At 36.5% G+C, this 20,165-nt stretch overlaps 1 protein-coding gene across 2 annotated transcripts in view; it reads left to right on the top strand.

Moving 5' to 3' along the window:
* Positions 1-20,165, top strand: part of VPS54 — a 184,637-nt gene that overhangs the window by 31,850 nt on the left and 132,622 nt on the right. For both annotated transcript variants that reach the window (XR_016425973.1, XM_089980823.1), the window contains exons 3-5: positions 1,569-1,648; positions 11,381-11,489; positions 14,752-14,826. Coding sequence is in view for 1 of the 2 variants with exons in the window: in XM_089980823.1 (XP_089836949.1) it covers positions 1,569-1,648; positions 11,381-11,489; positions 14,752-14,826 (264 nt within the window). In the remaining variant the exon portion in view is untranslated. The remainder of the gene's footprint in view (positions 1-1,568; positions 1,649-11,380; positions 11,490-14,751; positions 14,827-20,165) is intronic.

Here is a 20,165-nt window from a genome sequence, read left to right as displayed (position 1 = left end):
CTTCAAAATGAGAGTGTTAACATTCACAATTGCAATTGAAAACCTAAAAAACCATATAAATGGCCATAGCTATATGATATGAATTAGAGCCTAGGCTCTTCTTATGTCTCATCATCTTCAATATCTAAGTCTTGACGGAATTGCGTTTTTAGCATGAGGAAAGCTATGGGGGGAATGACTGCCAAGGAATTCATTGATAATGAAACTGTTAGTTTCTTCCATGGCTTAGATGGTTTCCATTGTGTGTGACTCTCAAGGATTGCATCTTCATACCGGTGCAACTAGAGAAACTCGGAGTCATTGGATATGCAATTCTGACGCTTGCTGGAAGGATAAACCACCAAACTGGTTTCCTACCCCAGCTTGCTAATCCAAAAAAAGAAAAAAAATTCTATTTGTAGTTATGCAGGGAACTTCTGCTCATCTTCTCCATCTCGTACCAGCTTTTGAACCCTAGACCTCATAAATAATACAACACCATACAGATAGCAGGCACAAGAAGGAAGACTAACACAGATTAACGAGAGGGAGATTGGAGGCAGAGGGAGATAGGAGGTGAGAAAAAAAATAAAAACACATAAAGGGGTCGGTAGGGCTTTGTTTAAGCCCTATTTTTTAGGTCGAATGAGGGTTTTGACCTTCATTTGACCAAATAAATCGAGCGTGTGCGCCTCAGTTCGAGGTGCGCCTCGCCTCAAGGCCTATGAGGCGCATGCCTCATGGGTATTGCGCTTTGTGCCTGTGCTTCAAGGCACAAAGCCTCTCGCCTTGAGGCGAGACGCGCTTTTTGCGCCTTGAGGCGCTTTTTTAAGAACACTGATCTATACTAACTACAATATCGACAATAACCAAATAAACTAGCACTTCCTAAACTACATGCAAGACCTTGGAAAATTAACAACTAATCAATCTAATTAGACCAACCTAATGCAAAAATAACTCTTAATTGCCTTAATAAAATTAAAACTAAGAAAAGAAATTATTTAAACTAGGAAAAGACTAAAACAAGATTTTGCAAAACAAAACTTTGAACTTGTAAAAACTGGTTTTATGAAGGATGGAAGAAAAAAAGAAAATAGACCCTAAAATCAACTCAATAAATCAGGAAAAAATATAGATACGACTCGGTGTTTTCCATTGAGAAACAGTTGCAAAGATCTTTGTAGCATTCATCTTATAAAGTAGATATATGATCATGTTGCTTTCAAACACTTTGGTTCATTGTGATCTTTCTTTTGCTTCATTATTCAGGGTTATTGTTTGTAGGAAAACGTGGTTGAATCCCTATAATGGCTAATAGTTGTTGAATGGACATTACATTAACCTGTTTATGATGGGCATGAGGCAAATGCTCAGTTTTGAGACTATTTACCTATATGTTTTCTAAATTAAATTGTTTCTTGTACTAACTGAAGACATCAAATTGCCCCCTGTTCAAGTCACACTCGACTCTAAGCGGCAAGATGGATGTGCTGAACTCATACTCCTTGAAATTGGATGTGCTGACACACTATGCTTTTTTCTTCCTACATATATAGTTTTTTCTTACAAGAATCTCAACTATGCAGGATAGTGATGAGTTGACTGGTCTACACTGCTTCCGTCACCTTCGTGATCATTTGGCAATGTCATTGGATTCTATCAATAGGTACTCTATTGCAGATTGTTCTTTCTGTTTAGCTAGTCATTCTTGAAATAATCTTTTCTGTTTCATGGCAGATGATATTCCATTTGTATAAGATGTGTCAAAATCTAAATTTATTCTATAAGATGTGTCAAAATCTAAATTTTTTCTTCAGCCTCATGCCTGCCTAATCTTTTTATAGTTGATGCAAAATGGTGGTGGACAGCCTACATAATTTTAAGAAGATTTATTGTTATGGAGCTTGGATATATGTACTTTCTATTTATTTTAATTGGGAAAATTGTTGTCTGGATGAATTCTTTTGTGTTTGTTTGGAAAAACTCTGCAAAAAGAAATGAAAATGCCCTAAGTTTTTACTAACATATATCAAAGTATATTTTTATATTTTTCACTTGAGGGGTTTTCATTTCCAACCCACCTAGTCTGATCCATACCTGATCTTGATGGGTCCAAGGTAAATTTGGCCAAAATAGGTTTCTACACCACATGGATATGGGATACATCCTATCCTTATTCAGTTCTGTTAATATTATTACATGCTGGATATGGGGTGAAAGTAGGAAGGAACACACCTGTTACATCGGTCAATGACTTGGCAGGGCATTCACGTAGTCCCAAGCTACTGTGATCCTTCAACTGATGAGTCCAATATGGATCATATATGGGCTTTAGGAGAGAATAAATCTATTTTTAGAAGAGAATCACTTATTTCTCGAGACCAATTTGGGCTTTTGCCAGGAAGATCAACAACTAAAGCTATTTTCTTATTAAAACAACTTATGGAGAATTTTAGATATAGGAAGAGAGATTTGAATGTGATCTTTATTGATTTGGAGGAGCATCTAACAGAATATCAAGGCAACTAATTTTGTCAATACTTTATAAGAAAGGGATCCTGTGAATTGAGCTGAAATAATTGGAAGGGCTGCCATGTGGAGAGACATGTTTTCTATAAGAGTTTGGCTCAAGGTTGCCACACTAGGAAGCAGAGCGGGAGACGATACGGGAAGTTGAAGTGAGAAGCGATGCATTTTAAAATGTACAGGAAGCGGCAATCAAGGAATAAAAAAAATATAAGAATTGAATGAGAATAAAAAATGCATGCAAATAAAAACTAAAATAAAAGTGATTATTCTTAAATTTCATGATTTTTAAGTGTAAGAATTAAATTTTTAACAAAATCTAAAAATGATGACTGCCAATTTAGAGAAAGCACATGCAAGTGAGTGAGAAGCGTGTGGAAAGCATAAGAGAAGCATGGGAGAATCAAGATTCTCATCAAGTTTCAGAACCCAGGAGTATTGTGCTTCTGAAGCGAGTTTTCGGGAAGCAGGCTTCCCACTTATCTAAGAAGCTTCCGGTAACTCTACTTTGGCTACACCAAGGGTTTGCTTGAATTCCAAATTTATTTGCATTAGTTGCAATTGAACTATCTTCCATCCAAGATGATGTCCTTTCTTGCATGTTTGTAGATGATATATTACTTCTTAGAAAAGATATAGAAGATGTGAAAAAATTAGAACTTTGCAGGATTATATTTGATAAAAATGACTTAGAAATTGCCAGAAAAAAATATAAGATGTGTAAAGTGCATATTTTGCAAGAAAGGTAGAGAGAAAAGTGACATAATAATGATACAAGACCTTGCATTACAACCAGTGTTATAAAAAACGTGCCTTGAGGCGCGACCCTCTGTGCCTCAAGGCGCAAAAAAAAAGATTTCTGAGACATAATCGACAAGATTTTTGTAGGTTAATCTCATATATTTTCTAGTTATTTCAGTTATGTAATGAGTTTCTTAGTATATTTTAACTTTTGTTGGTTAATCTCATATATTTTCGAGTTATGTAATCAGTTTTATATGTTAATCCCATATTTTTTAGAATAATCTCATATATTTTAACTTTTGTAGGTTAATCTCATATATTTTTCAGTTATGTAATAAGTTTTTAGCTATGTCACATGGGTGCGGGTGCGACACGGGTGCGGCGCAATTTTAAACTTTTTGGACACGGGGACTCGGCTATATATATATATCCATTGTGTGCATATATCTATATAAATTTTGGACACGGGGACTCGGCTCGTGACTCTTTCGAGTTGTCTCAGATCCTGAACTAACCGAGTTAAAATAGTAGTATAACTGGGTTAGAACCAAACTCGGTTGAGTTTATCATTGACTCGACCGAGTCTTAGCTACCATGGGAATAAAACATCATCAAGGTATTAATTAAAAACATTAACTAAAAGCATGTTCTGGTAAATGCATTAAACATCTTTTGCAGTTTTGCTAAAATTCATTACATTAATTAAAAGCATTAAAAGCTTTTAATTTTTTAAAGCTAGATTTGTGAGAGAGAGAGAGAGAGAGAGAGATCTCGGTGGATGAGAAAGTGTTGCTACTCGTGGATGAGAATTTATTAGCTTTTATAAGAGAGAGAACTAGGTGGATGAAAAGTGTTGGTACTCGTGGATGGGAATTTATTAGCTTTTAAGATTGAGAGAGAGAATTAAATGATAATATTTAAGAATAAATTTTTTTTCTAGGGCTTATGTTTAAGACTCATGCTATATATATATTTTTTTAAAAAATATATAAAAAGATCATTTTTTTTTGTTTTTTGCCCTAAAAATGGATATTTTTGGAATTAGTCAATGTTGACCGAGTCCAAAACAAGGACGAACTCGGCCTCGACTCGTTGACCGCGTCCGACTCGGCGTTGACCGAGTCCGGGCCGTGTCTCGTGTCGGGGCGTGTCGACTCGGGTGCCGAGTCCGTGTGACATAGTTTTTTAGTTAATTTTATATGTTAATCTCATATTTTTAGTAATTATTTGAGATTTTCTATTTCTTATTGGTTGTTATTTCATCAATAAAGCATTTCTTTATTTATTTGTATTTCTAGATATTTTTTTATAATTTTTTTTAAAGTTTTCAAAAAAAAAATTTGAGGCTTACGCCTCGCTTCGATTTTTTATGGAGCGCCTAGCTACGCCTCAACGCTTATATATATATATGTATATATAAGAATTGAATGAAAATCAAAACGACACACAAATAAAAACTAAAATTGACTAATATTAAATTTCATGATTTTTTAGTGTAAGAATTAAATTTTTAACAAAATCTAAAAATGATGACTACCAATTTAGAGAAAGCACGTGGAAGTGAGTGAGAAGGGAGATAAAACACATAAAAAACATGAAAAGTTGAGTAAGAGACTATGTAAAAAAAATAGATGAAGCGTGTAAAAAGCATAGGAGAAGTGTAACGACCTCAACTCATACCCCTTAAAAAATGCATTTTTTTTTAAATCATTGAAAAAATATTCCTAGAGATCCAGGGCCTTTACAGTTCCACTCCCAACTGGATAACCAAACACACTATAAAGGATCTTACATTTATCATCAATACTAGACCAAATCAAATTTCATTAAATAAATAATAACAGTCTTGAGACAGTTGCATAAGAAAATCATAGTGCATGAACAATTTAAAGTAAATCAAAAGTAAAGGAAAGCTGAGCCACGCTGTTTATCTGTAAAGCTGTCTAGCAAACGTGTAACACTCGTAGCTCTCCAAGAAGCGAGCTACTTCACTAATCCCTTTCGGCTGAAAAAAATCACAGAAGTAGGGTGTCAGAAATTCGATGAATTTTGTGTACGAATCTCTCTAATGAAATAAATGAGCATAAAGAATACATATAGGAATTCATGCAATAACTTAGAGGTATGCAATTATGACAAATTCATAGTTCGATTAAGCATTCATGCAATAAAAACAATTATTAAACATGGGGAAACATTTACTAAATAACAGAGATCACAACTTAAGCAATAAAATCATTTAACATACATTAAGGAACAACATTATGCATTCGCCAACATTTAACAGTTAAGAAAATAGGTAAACATGCATGACCTAATGCACAACAGGAATATACATGGATTTGGTGCAATGCATGAGTAAATTATTACCTCTTATTAGAATTTTCTTTTCATATGCATGTCCCTATTAAATGCACACAATTTAAGTTCCTGTTTTTTTTATTATCGTTACCTGCAGATACACCAAACGTGTAAAATCATCGAGGTCAAGTTAGGTTCTCAAGGTAGCTTAGCACACAATTTGTATTTTCTTACTGGATTCCAAATTTAGCCCTCGACCGAAACAACCTTTGGAACATTAGACCACCCATCTAATGTCGGGGACACCATGAACCACCCATCCACAAGTGTCACTTTTCTTAGTATACCAAAAAACAGCTGTGTCTATACACCACCTCCAGACAAAGTGACAGACTCTCTAAAATCGTGACAAGGAGAAAGAACCTCGATATCGGGTTCAGGAGTAACAATAGCGCACATGGAGTTTTTGTATCCTCGTGGTCTTCCAAAACCGAAACTCTAAGATTCTCATTCTAACGATGGGAGATCTCAGAACGTATAGTACATTGTTATTTTATTTTTATTAGATTATTAATATCTCATTTCTTTAATTTGCATCACGGGACCACTGCCCGCGAAAAATCATAGAACAATGCAATATGGTGCAACAACATTAATGTGATTTCTGCGATGCATTTATAATAAGTCAAAGAAGAGCTAAACCAAAGCTCAAGGCTCACCCGGCCTACGACGATTCATTCGATCATTGATGCACCATATGCAAAAATCATGATAATGTGCAAGATATGCAATGATGTCAACTTGCCTCCAAATGCACATCCATATATACCAATTTAACCAATTAACAATGTGCATAAAATATAACATTCATATGCATGTGTTCACCATTTAAGTACATGTGAACATTTATGCAGTATTGTACCTGCTAAACACACATCGATTTCATGTATGCACATGCGCTATAATAACTTTCATAATAGCATAATGTTTAGGCACATCACATAAGTTCAAGCATGTGAAATCTTCCATTTTCAGCATGATTTAGAATCAAAATACATTCATATAGTAAATCTGAAAATCATGCTTATTACTTTCAAATTCCATATTCAACAAACACAAGGTGTCAAATATACATTTTTTTGTTAAAGGCCACAAGGCTGCTGGGCTCCAAGAGTGTAACAGACCGGGCCAGCTTAATGGTTTTGGCTGAGCCTACGGCCTGTCAAAGTGTAACCAAACTAGGCCACACTTGCAGCCCCAAGTCACTAGCAGACCGCCCATTCATGATTCACAACAGTGGATATTCATGCAATTACACCCATGTAAGCCCACATGAATCTCATGTATTCACATACATTATACTCAAGCTTGTACTTAGCATCCTACTCAGGCATGTCATACTCCATTAAAGCACGTGAAAGGAATTATATTCATAAGGTGGATAAAGAGATCAAAGTGTATGCTCATAACGGAGTTGAAAACCTGTATACATGTTTAAATCAATTTCCCGGTTTAAACCACATCCAGGGTTAACAACATACATATTGAAATTCTCTCTTTTTTTTTTCTTTGAGTACTATACCTCTGATTTATGCCCAGCCGACTGACAGTCGGCTGGATCTAGAACTTGGCCTGCACCTAGCCAACTGTCAGTTGACTGCGGTTTAAATAAAAACAAAATCCCCCTTTTTTTTTTTGAAGAAGGTTTACACCAAGCCGACTGGATCACCACAGGCCCAGCCGACCAGGATCGACTGGGTCTGTTCTGGGCAGACCCTGGCCGGGCCTGACAGGCCTGTCCCAGTCCTGCCAAGGGCTGGACTGGGTCTGGCCAGTCCCTGCCAGCCCTCGATTAACCAAGCTAGCCCAGCCGAACACATCGGCATGGGCATGACAGCCCATGCACAGGCCCAGCCCGGGCCTGTGTGGCCGGACAACCCACCAACCTTTATATATATATATATATATATATATATATATATATTTGACCTGAACCGGCTCAGCCGAGCCACTCGGCTGAGCCCTGCGGCTTGGCAGGCCTTGTCAGGCCGGCTGGACTGAGTCCAACCTAGCCTGGCAGACCTGTCAAAGCATCGACCGGTATGGCCAGGCCAGCCGAGCCGAGCCGAGCCATGCTTGGCTGGTTGTTCGGCCAGACCGTGCGGTCCAAACAAAAATACATATGCGTAAACGCGCAGAATCATATTTATGTAAAAATAAACAGAATGGTCATGCTTATGACGTTTTTGATTCATGAGCCATTGAGTCACTATGAAATACTTATGCATGTCAGGGCCAAAAAAACTAGTTATACATTGTTTCAAGGCAAGCTTGTACAGATTATTGCTATAGCATACATGCCTAAACAGATTTTCTTTTCTCACAACAATACAAGCATTCAATGGTTCATGTGATGGTCTGTCCATGGAGATCAAAACTAGCATGAAAGAAACACATACGATATATCATTATTATGAAAAAAATCTATTTTTGGATGAAAGAACATACACAATTTTATTTTGACAGGATGGAAGAATCAAGGACCGATCCATAGAAATTGATTTTCATCGAAAGCAAACACTAAATCATGCTTTTATTACCGATGAAGATTCTGTTTTCGCATAAACAGAATTTTACTATTTTGCAATGGTGAAAAGGATAAAAAACACACACATGGAAGAGGATCCCTAAACCCTCTTTCATGCGAAATAGAGTAGACCAATAGTTCTACTCCTTCTTCCCATGGGTTTACATCTAAATCTTGCATGGAAATCAAACCGGCAGTCGATTGCTCACTTGAATCCAAAAGAGGAGACCCATACCTTTGTAAGAATCGAGGACAAGGGGCTGAGGTGCAAAACGTGGGTGGAGAAGGTGCCTTCTTCTCCCACTCTTCTTCCTCTTCTTCTCTCCTTTTCCCTCTTTCTCTCTTTCTCGCTTTCTTTTTTTTTTTTTTGTGTGTAGGGGATGCCAAAGAGGGGTGACACCCCCCCCCCCCCCCCCCCCCCCCCCCAGCCCTCTTTAGATGGGCTGGAGAGGGTGGGTTTCCCTCTTGGACCCTCTCCTTTCTTGCCATTTTCTAAGGTTTCCCATTTCCTAAAACTTGACTTCTTTGAAAGTTTCTATATATATATATATTTTCAAACCTCCTTTCTTAAAAACTCTCAAGCCCTCTTAGGTAAGCATGAGGACCCATTTTTGGAAGCCCTAATCAGCCCTAATTACCAACTCGGAATTAATAAAAATTAAATAAATAAATAATTATTAAGTATTTATTAATTATTAATTGTTTAAAAGCTTCCAAAAACAGTCAAATTGACTAGGAAGACTTTTTATACTTAGTTAACTCCAATTTAAAGCTCCTAACTGAATTTAAAGCGGTAAAAAAATATTGGGCTTGAATTTGGATTTGGATCTGAATCCAAGATCCAAATCTAACTCCACAAATTCCAGTAGATTTTGGATTAGACCAAATCCAAATTAATATGGGTCTTGGATAGAGTCCAGATACATATTAATTTGGGTCAAACCCATCAGATCCGATCCGATCCAAATCGGGATTCAGTTTAACAAACTGCTCCTTTTTTGTAAAAACGCGATTTTCGGGCCAACCGAAACTCGAATTGAGCAAAGTAACATACCGTTGCGCTTGACATTTCGAGACGAATCCAACGACATTACACTACTATCCAATTCCGAACTTTACCCGAAAATAACCTGAATTTTGCTCGAATTTCACTTGAATTTAAAGGTCAAATTTCAAACTCTTTCTTACCCTTCGATTGGCTCGCCTCGACCTAATCGATGAGACCTGGGTCAAGCCCAAACTCAAAGACATCAGTCATCGAGCCTCAAACAATTTTCCTCACAGACTTAGCCAAATTTTCGACAAAAATCAAATTTAACTAAGTGTGAAAATACACGCTATTACAAGAAGTGTGGGAGAATTGAGGTTCTCATCAAGTTTCGGAAGCGAGGAGTATCGCGCTTCCAAAGCGAGTTTTCGAAAAGCGAGCTTCCCACCTATCTAAGAAGTTTCCGATAATTCTGTTTAAGACTTGAACTCTTGGATTGTGCTGAACATTGGCATCTAAAAGGTGAGAAGTTAAAAAGCATGCTAAGTTGAGTGCATGGAGCAATAACGAAAGAATAGAAATGAATATTGTTGTTTTCAATCTTGAACTTTGTTCCCTTATAGGAGTGTCTTGTTATTTTGCTTGCTCTCTCCTTCCTTTTTTTGCAAGAATTTGCGTCTTTGATTTAGCAAGCCTGCCTGGGTTTTATCATTTGTAACTGTCTAAAATTTTCCTATATAAGGGTTTAGGTGGGTATGTAGACCCTACCAAGTATTTTGGACATATGTGCAGCTCTGCGTTTGGGCCACACTGAGTTGCGTTTGAGTCCAAGCTGTTCATGTTCATCTTAGTGTCCATTATGGCATGTTTAGTGTTAATTACCCCATGCTGGAGCTCATCTTTGTCAAGATCCAGCTGAGCTTGGCTCAGTCAAGCTTGTGGATGTTCTTATGTGTGTAATTATATTTTTTACAATGTGTAGATAAACGATGGGATTTCTACCTGTTATTGTTTATGTATGAGGGTAGGTGTTATAATTCAGGATGATAGTGGTTACCTTAATGGGCCGGGTCAAGTTTGATGGTGCTTGCTAGCTTGGGTCCAATTTATTTAGTTAATGAACTTTAAACTTGAAGTTGTTCTCATTAAGCTCATGATATGATATGAAGTGGACCCTTATACTTGCTGAGAGCCTGAGACAGTTTTGCTCATAAACTACTTGTCTTTCTGCTCAACCCTGCTAACAAGGTCCAGTCAGGTCCCATTTATGGAGACCACCACACTCATCAATATCCTATCATGGTCATATCAGCATGTCCATTTCTTGGGATAATTTAAAAGAAAAGTTAATTTTCTAGAGAAATTCTGGGCAGCTTAAGACATAATAAAACTTGGAGATGAAAAACAAAAATCCTTGAAAAATGAATTTTTTAAGTGAATGTTCTACAATGTTGAAATTCCTAGTTTTGACTCTCTGTCTTTTCATTTTCTAAGAAACATTGTAAATATGCAAGTTCAAAATCATGTGTGATTTGATGACCATGGTGGAGTCCATTCTCTATCAGGTCTAACCATGTCTAGAGCAAGATCTGACAAGGACCAACCTTGTTGATTCTATTGAAGACCCAACATGGGTACACATATTGTGTAATGCTGCTGTTGTTAACCCTGGACCCATACCAACCTAATCCAGATTGGATTTGTTCTTGGGTCCAAAAAAAGCTTACCTGGATCAACTTATCTTCAGTTAGGGGTAGCCCTTGGAACTGGGCCGACCTGGTCTGGTTCTGCCCCTTGTTATAGGAGAGTTTTCTCTAGTTGTATTGGTTGCAAACTTTTAGTGTGCCTGTTAGTCTGAAGCTGTATGTTGGTCCACTAAGGCATTCACCTCATTTAGTTCATGCTTGCAGGATTTTCCTAGAATTTGCAATTGTAAGTGCCTCTCATCCATGTCAAAAAATATTATTCTGTTTATTGTTGATTTTGTTGCTGTGGTTGTGATTAGTCATGCATTTTTTTAGAGTTTGTTAAACATTTGTAACCAATTCTGTCTTGGTTATTCGTTTATGTTTCGCTCTTCTAGCTTCTTTGCTTCTTGAGATTTGATATTAATTTCTTGTGTTACAGCTTAGAGGCTTAGACATTTTCATCATGTCTACAATTATTTTCATATAGTTTTGACTATGTTAAGCATTTGAAGTATCACAAAATGTCTAGCTTGCAGTTTGACATTTGAAAATTCATTCTTGTAGCATTCTTGCAGCAGAGTTTATGCGGTCAGTCATACACGATGCCAAAGATATGGATGTAGGGAAATTGCAAGAAAAGAGTGCTGGTCCAACCACTGTTGTAAAAGATGAAGTAAGTTTGCTTTGCTTGTTATAACTTCTGTCCAGTTTGCTTTTCTTCTTTGTTGACAGAGGAAAGCTTGTCTTCCTAAGGGAGTCAAGGATGTATCACTTGTTACTAAATTCTGGGGATAAGGGGTTATCCAGAGACCGCCAACATGAATTATTTTGTGGGTGGAACAGATTTTAACCTTGACAGTGATTCCCTATAGCGGCAAGCTACTTCAATCCACTTGCTGGGTTTGTTTTTATATTCTAAGATTGTGGAAGTTGGCAATTTTATTATTGACAGCTTACTATAGATTTCTCATTATTTTATAAAATTATCAATATGTTTTGCTTGTGGGTACATTAATCTCTGCTTTTGGTGCACACCTTTTTTGAAAAGCATCTCTTTACATTATTGAATAAAGTTTATTTTGTGAGTTGCAGTCTTGTGCACTATATGTCAAATTTGGGTCTTGAATCAGTTTATGCAAAACTTTCAACTAGATTAGTCTCCAAGACGAAATTTTTGTGGTTGTATTCATTCTTGACTTCATAATTATATGCATTAAATTTATCATGATTCTTATGTATGGACATAAAGTTTTTATTTTATTTTTTTATCCATCAATAAGTCTAGCTCCTGTGATAACAGTGTCAGTAGAGTATTCTAGTAACATCTCTATGTTTCCTTGTCTATAACAGTCTAATCTTTAGTTGATTATGGTCTTGTAAAGTACCTGTGCAAAAACAACTGAACCAAACTCTCAAACGTTCTTGGTTGTATAAAAACTGCGGGCTTGTTTGTATGGAATTTTTGGGAAATTGATTTTTAATAAAATTATTGTTAAAAATTTGTTGAAAACCTACGCCATAATAGTGCTGGTGTACGTGCTTGCAGGCATGCGTATAAATCTGAAACTAAGGCAAACTTATGCCTACTCTTAAACGTAAATCTGAACAAAAAAAAAGCCAAAAATCAAAATTTCAAGACTCAAGTGGGGGAAAATTTCAAGACCTAGATTTAAATTCAATGAGCCAGATATAGCAAATGTTGTGACCTAAATTGAATTATGGTATCAGAAGAAAAAACCCAATTTTTTTGCTAGATTCACCCTGTGAAATTGTATGAAAGAATGGAGGATAAACATGAACATGCAGATCACAGGAACATTAAAAAACAAGGGAATCTTGCTGGAAATGTAGTGTGCTAATTTTCTTTTATACAACCAAATTGGAAAATTGGGAAAGCAGAAAAAAACCTCGCTAGAATCTCTCTGTCATTGTTCTTGTCACAGGAAGATATGTGGTCATTGGTAAATCAACCCCCCCCCCCCCCCCCCCCCCACACACACACACACACACACCCACACACCCCAAATGCGGTCAGCTGGTTGTCGGGCATGGGAGAAAGGTTTGGTTGGGGGGAGGGGTGGTGGTGGTTTGAGACCTGATCCCTTGTTAGCCCTAACAAATGAAAGAAAAAGGCCCCACCCATTTGGCTCATGGTTAGGGGTGGACATCAAGTTGGGTCGGCCCGATTGATATGGACAGCCACCAAAAGCCCGGCCCGATTGTTATGGAGTCAGGATTTCTCGCTGTTGTCCGTGACCCGCCGATTAGGCCCCCATCGGTGGGATTTGAGGGTCGATGCGTACCCACCCAAGAGATGGAGAGACACCAGAAAATTGGTTCTGAACCCATATTCCCACAACGGAGAGAGAGAGAGAGAGAGAGAGAGAGAGAGAGAGAGAGAGAGAGAGAGAGAGAGAGAGAGAGAGAGAGAGAGAGAGAGAGATCCTTCTCTTGTCAAATCAGTCAGCTATCACAGCTGACACATGTCAAGTCAAAATGCCAGTTGGTATTGCCATCATTAACCATTTATTATTTTAAGTTTTTATTTGGGTACAAGGGGCCAACTCAGGCCCACACTGGTGCTGGAGCCCGGCCTGATAACATATCGGGCCGGGCTCAGCCCAATTTTTATCGGGTTCGGCTTCCAAAAACCAGCCCGAGCCTGACCAGTTTTGAGCCGGGTACCTGGCCCGTTGTCCACCCTTACTCATGGTTGACCTCTTAAAAAAACTAAATGTGTGGACTGTGCTGTATCTTGTAAGAGCTGGCAATGTTGCTGCATTTTAGTGAATGCCTTGATGAATCCTTTACTTTGTGGCTTGAAACTTTTTCTCTTTTTTTTTTTGTTTCTGTTCTGAACCGTGCAAGATTGTGGCAATATGCACAAAATTGCAACTACCAGTTTATAATTTCAAACACCTCATGGTGCTCTCCGCATCTATCTAACTAATATTATAGTCTTCTTGCATTTAGTTTGTAGTTTAGATGTTTCATATGAGTAAATATTACAAAAAATGTCCTATTGTGTTCAAAAAGTTATTTTCTTGAGGATGCTAGTTCTGTAAGTAGGGCTGGCAAATGAGACAGGCCACTCATGGCTTGGCTCGTAAAGAGCTCGTTCTAACTTGTGAAATAGGCTTGGCAAGCTCGAGCATGAACAACCAATGTTTCGCTCGGCTCGGCTCATATAGGCTCATTAATTAATAATAAATATATTTTGCATATATTTTATATCATAGAATGAAGTTGTTTGAAGTGTTTCCCTTGCGAGCATTAAGTTTAGGGTTCAAATCCTATTGCTTACAAGTCTGAAACAATCATTTATTTTGTAAATGAGCCAGTTTGAGCATGGGTTAGTAGTTTTAGGGTCCAAATTCTATTATTTTCAATATATATTTTTGTAAATGAGCTAGCTCGTGCTCGGCTTGTTTAGCTCGGGCTTTTCATGAGTTCAAACTCAGTCAGCTCAACGCAAGAAATGAGCCGAGCTTGAACACCCTCTATTTGGTTCATTCAGCTCATTTACAAGCCTTACCTGCAAGGATGGTTCTGAATAATAATGTGCAAGCTTGTACTTCTAACATTTAAATTATTATGATTCATCTGGACAATCGGTGAGTGTATCATTAGTTGGCAAGCCATATATATATATATATATATATATATATATATATATATATATATATATATAGTGGAGACCAATTTTATATGGTTTAGCCTATTGTAGCCATCTCCTATTTCTTCTGAAAGTGTGCTGCCATACACATATTGAACACCCTAATTGAATTGTTGTTTTGATATTGGGTGCATGACGTGAGTTCAATGAGCCGTTGTGATTATAAGCTTTCCATTTTTTTCCTTTTTCTTATTCTTTCCAGTTTTTTGTTTTAACTTTTCAATTATTTTGCTGTTGATTATATCAAATCTGTGTGCAGCTTATGTTAGATGAAGAAGAAAGTTCTGGTTTTCGAGAACAGATTCTTCCTATTATCATTGGGTTGCTGAGAACTGTGAGTGCCACAACTATCTGTAACTTCAAACGTCATGCGTATTACTGTTTATGCCACACCTCGAAATAGAACTATGGTCTTGTCTTAGGATGGGACTATCGACTGTTCCTTTTTGTCTTCAGGTCTTAAATAAACTTGACAAAGCTTTATAGAAAAAGAATAATATGAACATTTATAGAGTATTTCATACAATATCTAATAACTTAGCTTTCTTTACAATCTCTAATACAAGTCATAATACATGTTAGAACGATTACAATGTCTTTCAAAAGGTCAAACTAATAAACTAATGACTCAACTATAGCTTAAGATGCTTGGCCCCCTTGTTGATATTCTCATCGAAGTATCCTATGCGTGTCTCAAAATCTTTGCTATTTCTATAAAATTTCACTCTAAAACAATTATGAACAACTAATGAACTTTGATGCTCAATAAGCAAATAATTATGGTCTTATTAATTAGATTTGTAAAGATTTAAAAAAAAAAGTAGTTAAAAAGACATTTACAAAAGGACAACAAAATAGATCTTAAATCACTTTTGCGAATTACACGTTAAACCATGAAACATCAATTTCCAATTTACTACTCAAGCAAAATACAACCTTTTTAAATATTCAAAACCAAAATAGTTTAACTTCAGGGACTCTAAAAAATCAATTACAAGAAAATTAACTTGTAACAAACTTAACTATAGTTATTAGAATATAACTATCCTGAAACTCATTTCACAAAATCTTAATTATAGAAATTTATGATAGCTTAATTCTAATTATCAAAATCATGATTACTTATAAAACTAATTGAAGAAAATATTATGTCCCTAATTATAGAAAGCCATAACTACTTATTTACAAAACTAATTTAGCAAAATTGGATTCTAACTGTGGGAAATCGTAACTAATTACTCGTTGACCAAAAAACTAAGACAAATTTAATCTTAATTACTAAAACTATATTTAACTACATAGAAGACATTTAAGAATGCCTAATTATTAAAACTATAATTAACTGTTTAGCTAGTGACTCAAAGCTATGTAGGCCTAAGGGGTATTTATGGAGGAGGTAAAGGTGAGAAGGGGGTGGGGGTGGAAGGGTAAGTCGGTTGGGCAGCTATGTTACCTGGGTATGGGTGAGGGTGTGGGTATGGAGGGTACGACACGGCAATTCCAAAAAATGTGGGTATGGGGACACGACTATATATATATCAAATAAATACAAAATAAAATTAAAATAAAATGAATATAATCTAAATATATCTGCTATATCTAAAATATACAGTGATAAACTGAAAATATAATTCCAAATTATAAATTAAATACAAACTTGTGTGTACGGAGGGTAATATGGCGTGTCCAAGTGTTGACGCGTGTCGACACGGGGATACGCATGTTGACAAGGGTACAACAACAACAACAACAACAACAACTACGCCTTCATCCCAAAACAATTGGGGTCGGCGATATGAACCAAAAAAGAAATTCATTTTGGGTCTTCCACATGATTCCTTTTCCTCCAATCATTTCTATCCAACGCCATGTCCTCGGTGAGGTTCAAAGCATTCATATCCTTTCTTATCACCTCTATCCATGTCTTCCTAGGCCTACCCCGACCTCTTTTAACTAATATATTTTCCCATTTCTCCATCCTTCTAACTGGAGCATCATTAGGCCTTCGTCGAATATGTCCAAACCACCGTAAACGATTCTCTCTCATCTTATTTTCAATGGGTGCAACGCCTACCTTCTTACGTATCTCCTTGTTCCGAATCTTATCTTTTATTGTATTTCCACACATCCATCTCAGCATACGCATCTCAGCTACACTCATTTTTTGAATATGATGTCTCTTGATAGCCCAACATTCCGTACTATATAGTAAAGCGGGCCTAATAGTCGTCCTATAAAACTTTCCCTTCAACCGCAATGGCATTCTACGATCGCACAACACTCCAGTTGCACTCTTCCATTTCATCCACCCAACCTTTATCCTATGATTTACATCTCCATCAATTTCTCCATACTTTTGAATGATAGATCCCAAATATTTGAAAGAATCATCCACTGGTATTTCGTGCTCACCAAGCTTCACTACACTCCCATCACTACTTCGTTGCTTACTAAATCGACATTCCATGTATTCTGTCTTACTCTTACTCAACTTAAAACCTCTTGCTTCCAATGTCTGACTCCATAATTCTAACTTAGCATTAACCCCAGCTCTAGACTCATCAATCAAAACAATATCATTAGCAAGCCACATACACCACGACACATTTTCTTGAATTGATCTCGTAAGCTCATCCATCACTATAGCAAATAGGAAAGGGCTTAAAGCAGATCCTTGATGTAACCCAACCGTTATAGGAAAATTGGTTATCACCCCTCCACAAGTGCGGACATTGGTTACTACTCCTTCATACATATCTTTAATTATACTAATGTACTTGAGAGAAACACCTTTCTTCATCATGTCCACCAGAGAACGTCCCTAGGTACTCTATCGTATGCCTTCTCTAAATCAATAAAAACCATATGCAAATCTTTGTTCCTCTCTCTATATCTTTCAATAAGTTGTCTAAGAAGATGTATAGCTTCCATAGTTGATCTTCCAGGCATAAAACCAAATTGATTCTCCGATATCATGACAACCTTCCTCAACCTAGACTCAATCACCCTCTCCCAAAGTTTCATAGTATGACTCATGAGTTTTATACCACGATAGTTTGTGCAATCTTGTATATCACCCTTATTCTTATATAAAGGCACCAAAGTACTCTTCCTCCACTCATTAGGCATCTTATTTGTTCGCCAAATCAAGTTAAAAAGATTTGTCAACCATTCTAAACCTTTCTCTCCCAAGCATTTCCAAGCCTCGATAGGTATACCATCTGGGCCAACTGCCCTTCTTGATTTCATTTTCTTCAAAGCCTCTGCAATTTCTTTCTTTTGAATCTTGCGCATGAAGTCACGATTTATCTCATGAAAAGGAATGGAGAAGTCTCCAAGATCTTGAGCATGACTATCATTAAATAGCTTATCAAAATAATCTTTCCATCTCTCCTTAATCTCCTCATCTTTGACTAAAACCCTTTGCGTTTCATCTTTGATACATCTAACCATACCCAAATCCTTCGATTTCCTATCTCTCATCTTTGCAAGCCTATAAATATCCTTCTCGCCTTCTTTGGTATCCAACTTGTCATAAACCTCCTTATATACCTTAGCCCTCGCGTTTCGAACAACTTTTTTAGCTTCCTTCTTTGCTATCATATACTTCTCCAAATTCTCATTATCACGACTCTTACTTAGATTTCTATAACACTCTCTTTTAACCTTAATAGCTAATTTGACATCCTCGTTCCACCATGATGTATCCTTACCTAGTGGTGCACCGCCTTTAGACTCACCCAATACCTCCTTAGCTACTTTTCTCATACCACCCGCTATCTTATTCCACATTGATTCTGAATCCTCCTCGAGACACCAATCAACTTCCTTAACTACCTGCTCTACAAACATTCCTTGTTTAGCTCCTTTCAGTGCCCACCACTTAATTCTAGGATCTATCCTATGTCTATCCCTTTTGCGGCATTGTCTAATTCTAAGATCTAAAATTAAGACTCTATGTTGTGTAGCTACACTTTCTCCTGGTATAACCTTACAATCGATGCAACAACCCCTATCTCTCTTTCTAAGTAGGAAAAAATCTATCTGACTCGTATTAACCCCACTTTTAAATGTTACTAGGTGAGACTCCCTCTTCCTAAACCAAGTGTTTGCTAAGATCATATCATAGGACAAACAAAAATCTAAAATCCTTTCTCCACTTTCATTTCTTTCTCCTATACCATAGCCTCCATGGATATTCTCAAATCCATCCCTACTAATGCCTACATGTCCATTAAGGTCACCGCCGATGAAAAGCTTTTCTCCATAAGATGTCTCTTGTACTACTCCATCTAAATCTTCCCAAAATTGATGCTTAATGGAATCATCTAAACCTACTTGAGGTGCATAAACACTAATAATATTAATAATATCCGTACCTAATACTAATTTAATAAGTAAAATTCTATCACCCTTCCTACGGACCTCAACTACATTATCTATAAACTGACGACTCATAACAATCCCTACTCCATTCCTATTCCTATTTATTCTTGTATACCAAATCTTATATCCCCAAGGTTCTATCACTTTAGCTTTCTCACCTACCCATTTGGTCTCTTGAAGACATAAAATATCAATCTTTCTCCTACACATAACATCTACTAACTCTACCAACTTACCGGTTAAAGACCCTATGTTCCAAGTGGCTAACGCATGTTGACAAGGGTACAAAGGAAAAAATGGAGTGTCCGGGTGCCATAGTTGGGCAGTTGAGACAAAATTACATGTAAATAAGCAAATACCCCCTTATTTGAATCATTAAAAATTTATATGAATTCAAATTTCTAAGAAATAAAAAGTCAACTCTAGAGCTTTAGTATAAATGACAAGTCCAAGATTAAACCTCTCTAAAGTTTAGGTACTTATTTGGTTTTTTATTTTTAAAAATTCTATCTTTACATATTTTTACTTTGTTCTAAAACTCCAGGAGAAATTTTCTCATATTTTAATTATTAAAAATTGTTTTTTTCTATGGGCACCCTCTTGAGTACTTGGGCAGATAATGACCTCAATTTGAATTGTTCTTGAACTGATATAATTGAACTATAATTCAGGATCATAATTCGGTATAATTAAGTTGTTATATTACAATTTTTGAGTGTAATATGTTTTGGTGCATTCTTAATCTTCTACAGCGCAGTTTGCGTTGACATTCCCCTTTTTTTCATTCTAGTTATATCTATACTTCATATTGTGTTTTGGTCTGCATCCTGAGAACTGAATGGTATCAATGATTAATCATAGTCTCTCAGCAAATTTAGATGTTCTAAGTTCCTTTTTACTTAGTGTTATGTTAACTTAACCAAATTTCCCCTGCCTCTAGTGCACTTGTGTAGTACCCATAGGTCTTATAATCCATCAATGTGGAAACTTCCCTTTGCTTTGAAACTTAGAACTTAGTAGACAATATAGCTTGGAATGCTTGTGGTAAGTAGACTCTGTATAAGTATATCCCATCTATTTTACGATAGAGTTGAGTCCTTTTTCTGACATCTCCAATGAATGCTTTTGGTTATAGTCACCAGTATGATTCTTGGCAGTTTCTCAGCTAAGTTTTTCCCGGGAATGTTATAAAAAATGTTTTTTTCTGGAAAATCCAAAAATATTTAAAATATTTTAGAAATATAAAGGAAAATAAAACATATAATGAATAATAGGTTTTAGCCGTTT

This window comes from Nuphar pumila, chromosome 11 (genome assembly GCF_984573655.1).
Source record: "Nuphar pumila chromosome 11, dmNupPumi1.hap1.1, whole genome shotgun sequence".
Lineage (NCBI taxonomy): Eukaryota > Viridiplantae > Streptophyta > Magnoliopsida > Nymphaeales > Nymphaeaceae > Nuphar > Nuphar pumila.
Note: the sequence above shows the minus strand (reverse complement) of the source record. Positions and strands in the feature narration are given on the sequence as shown.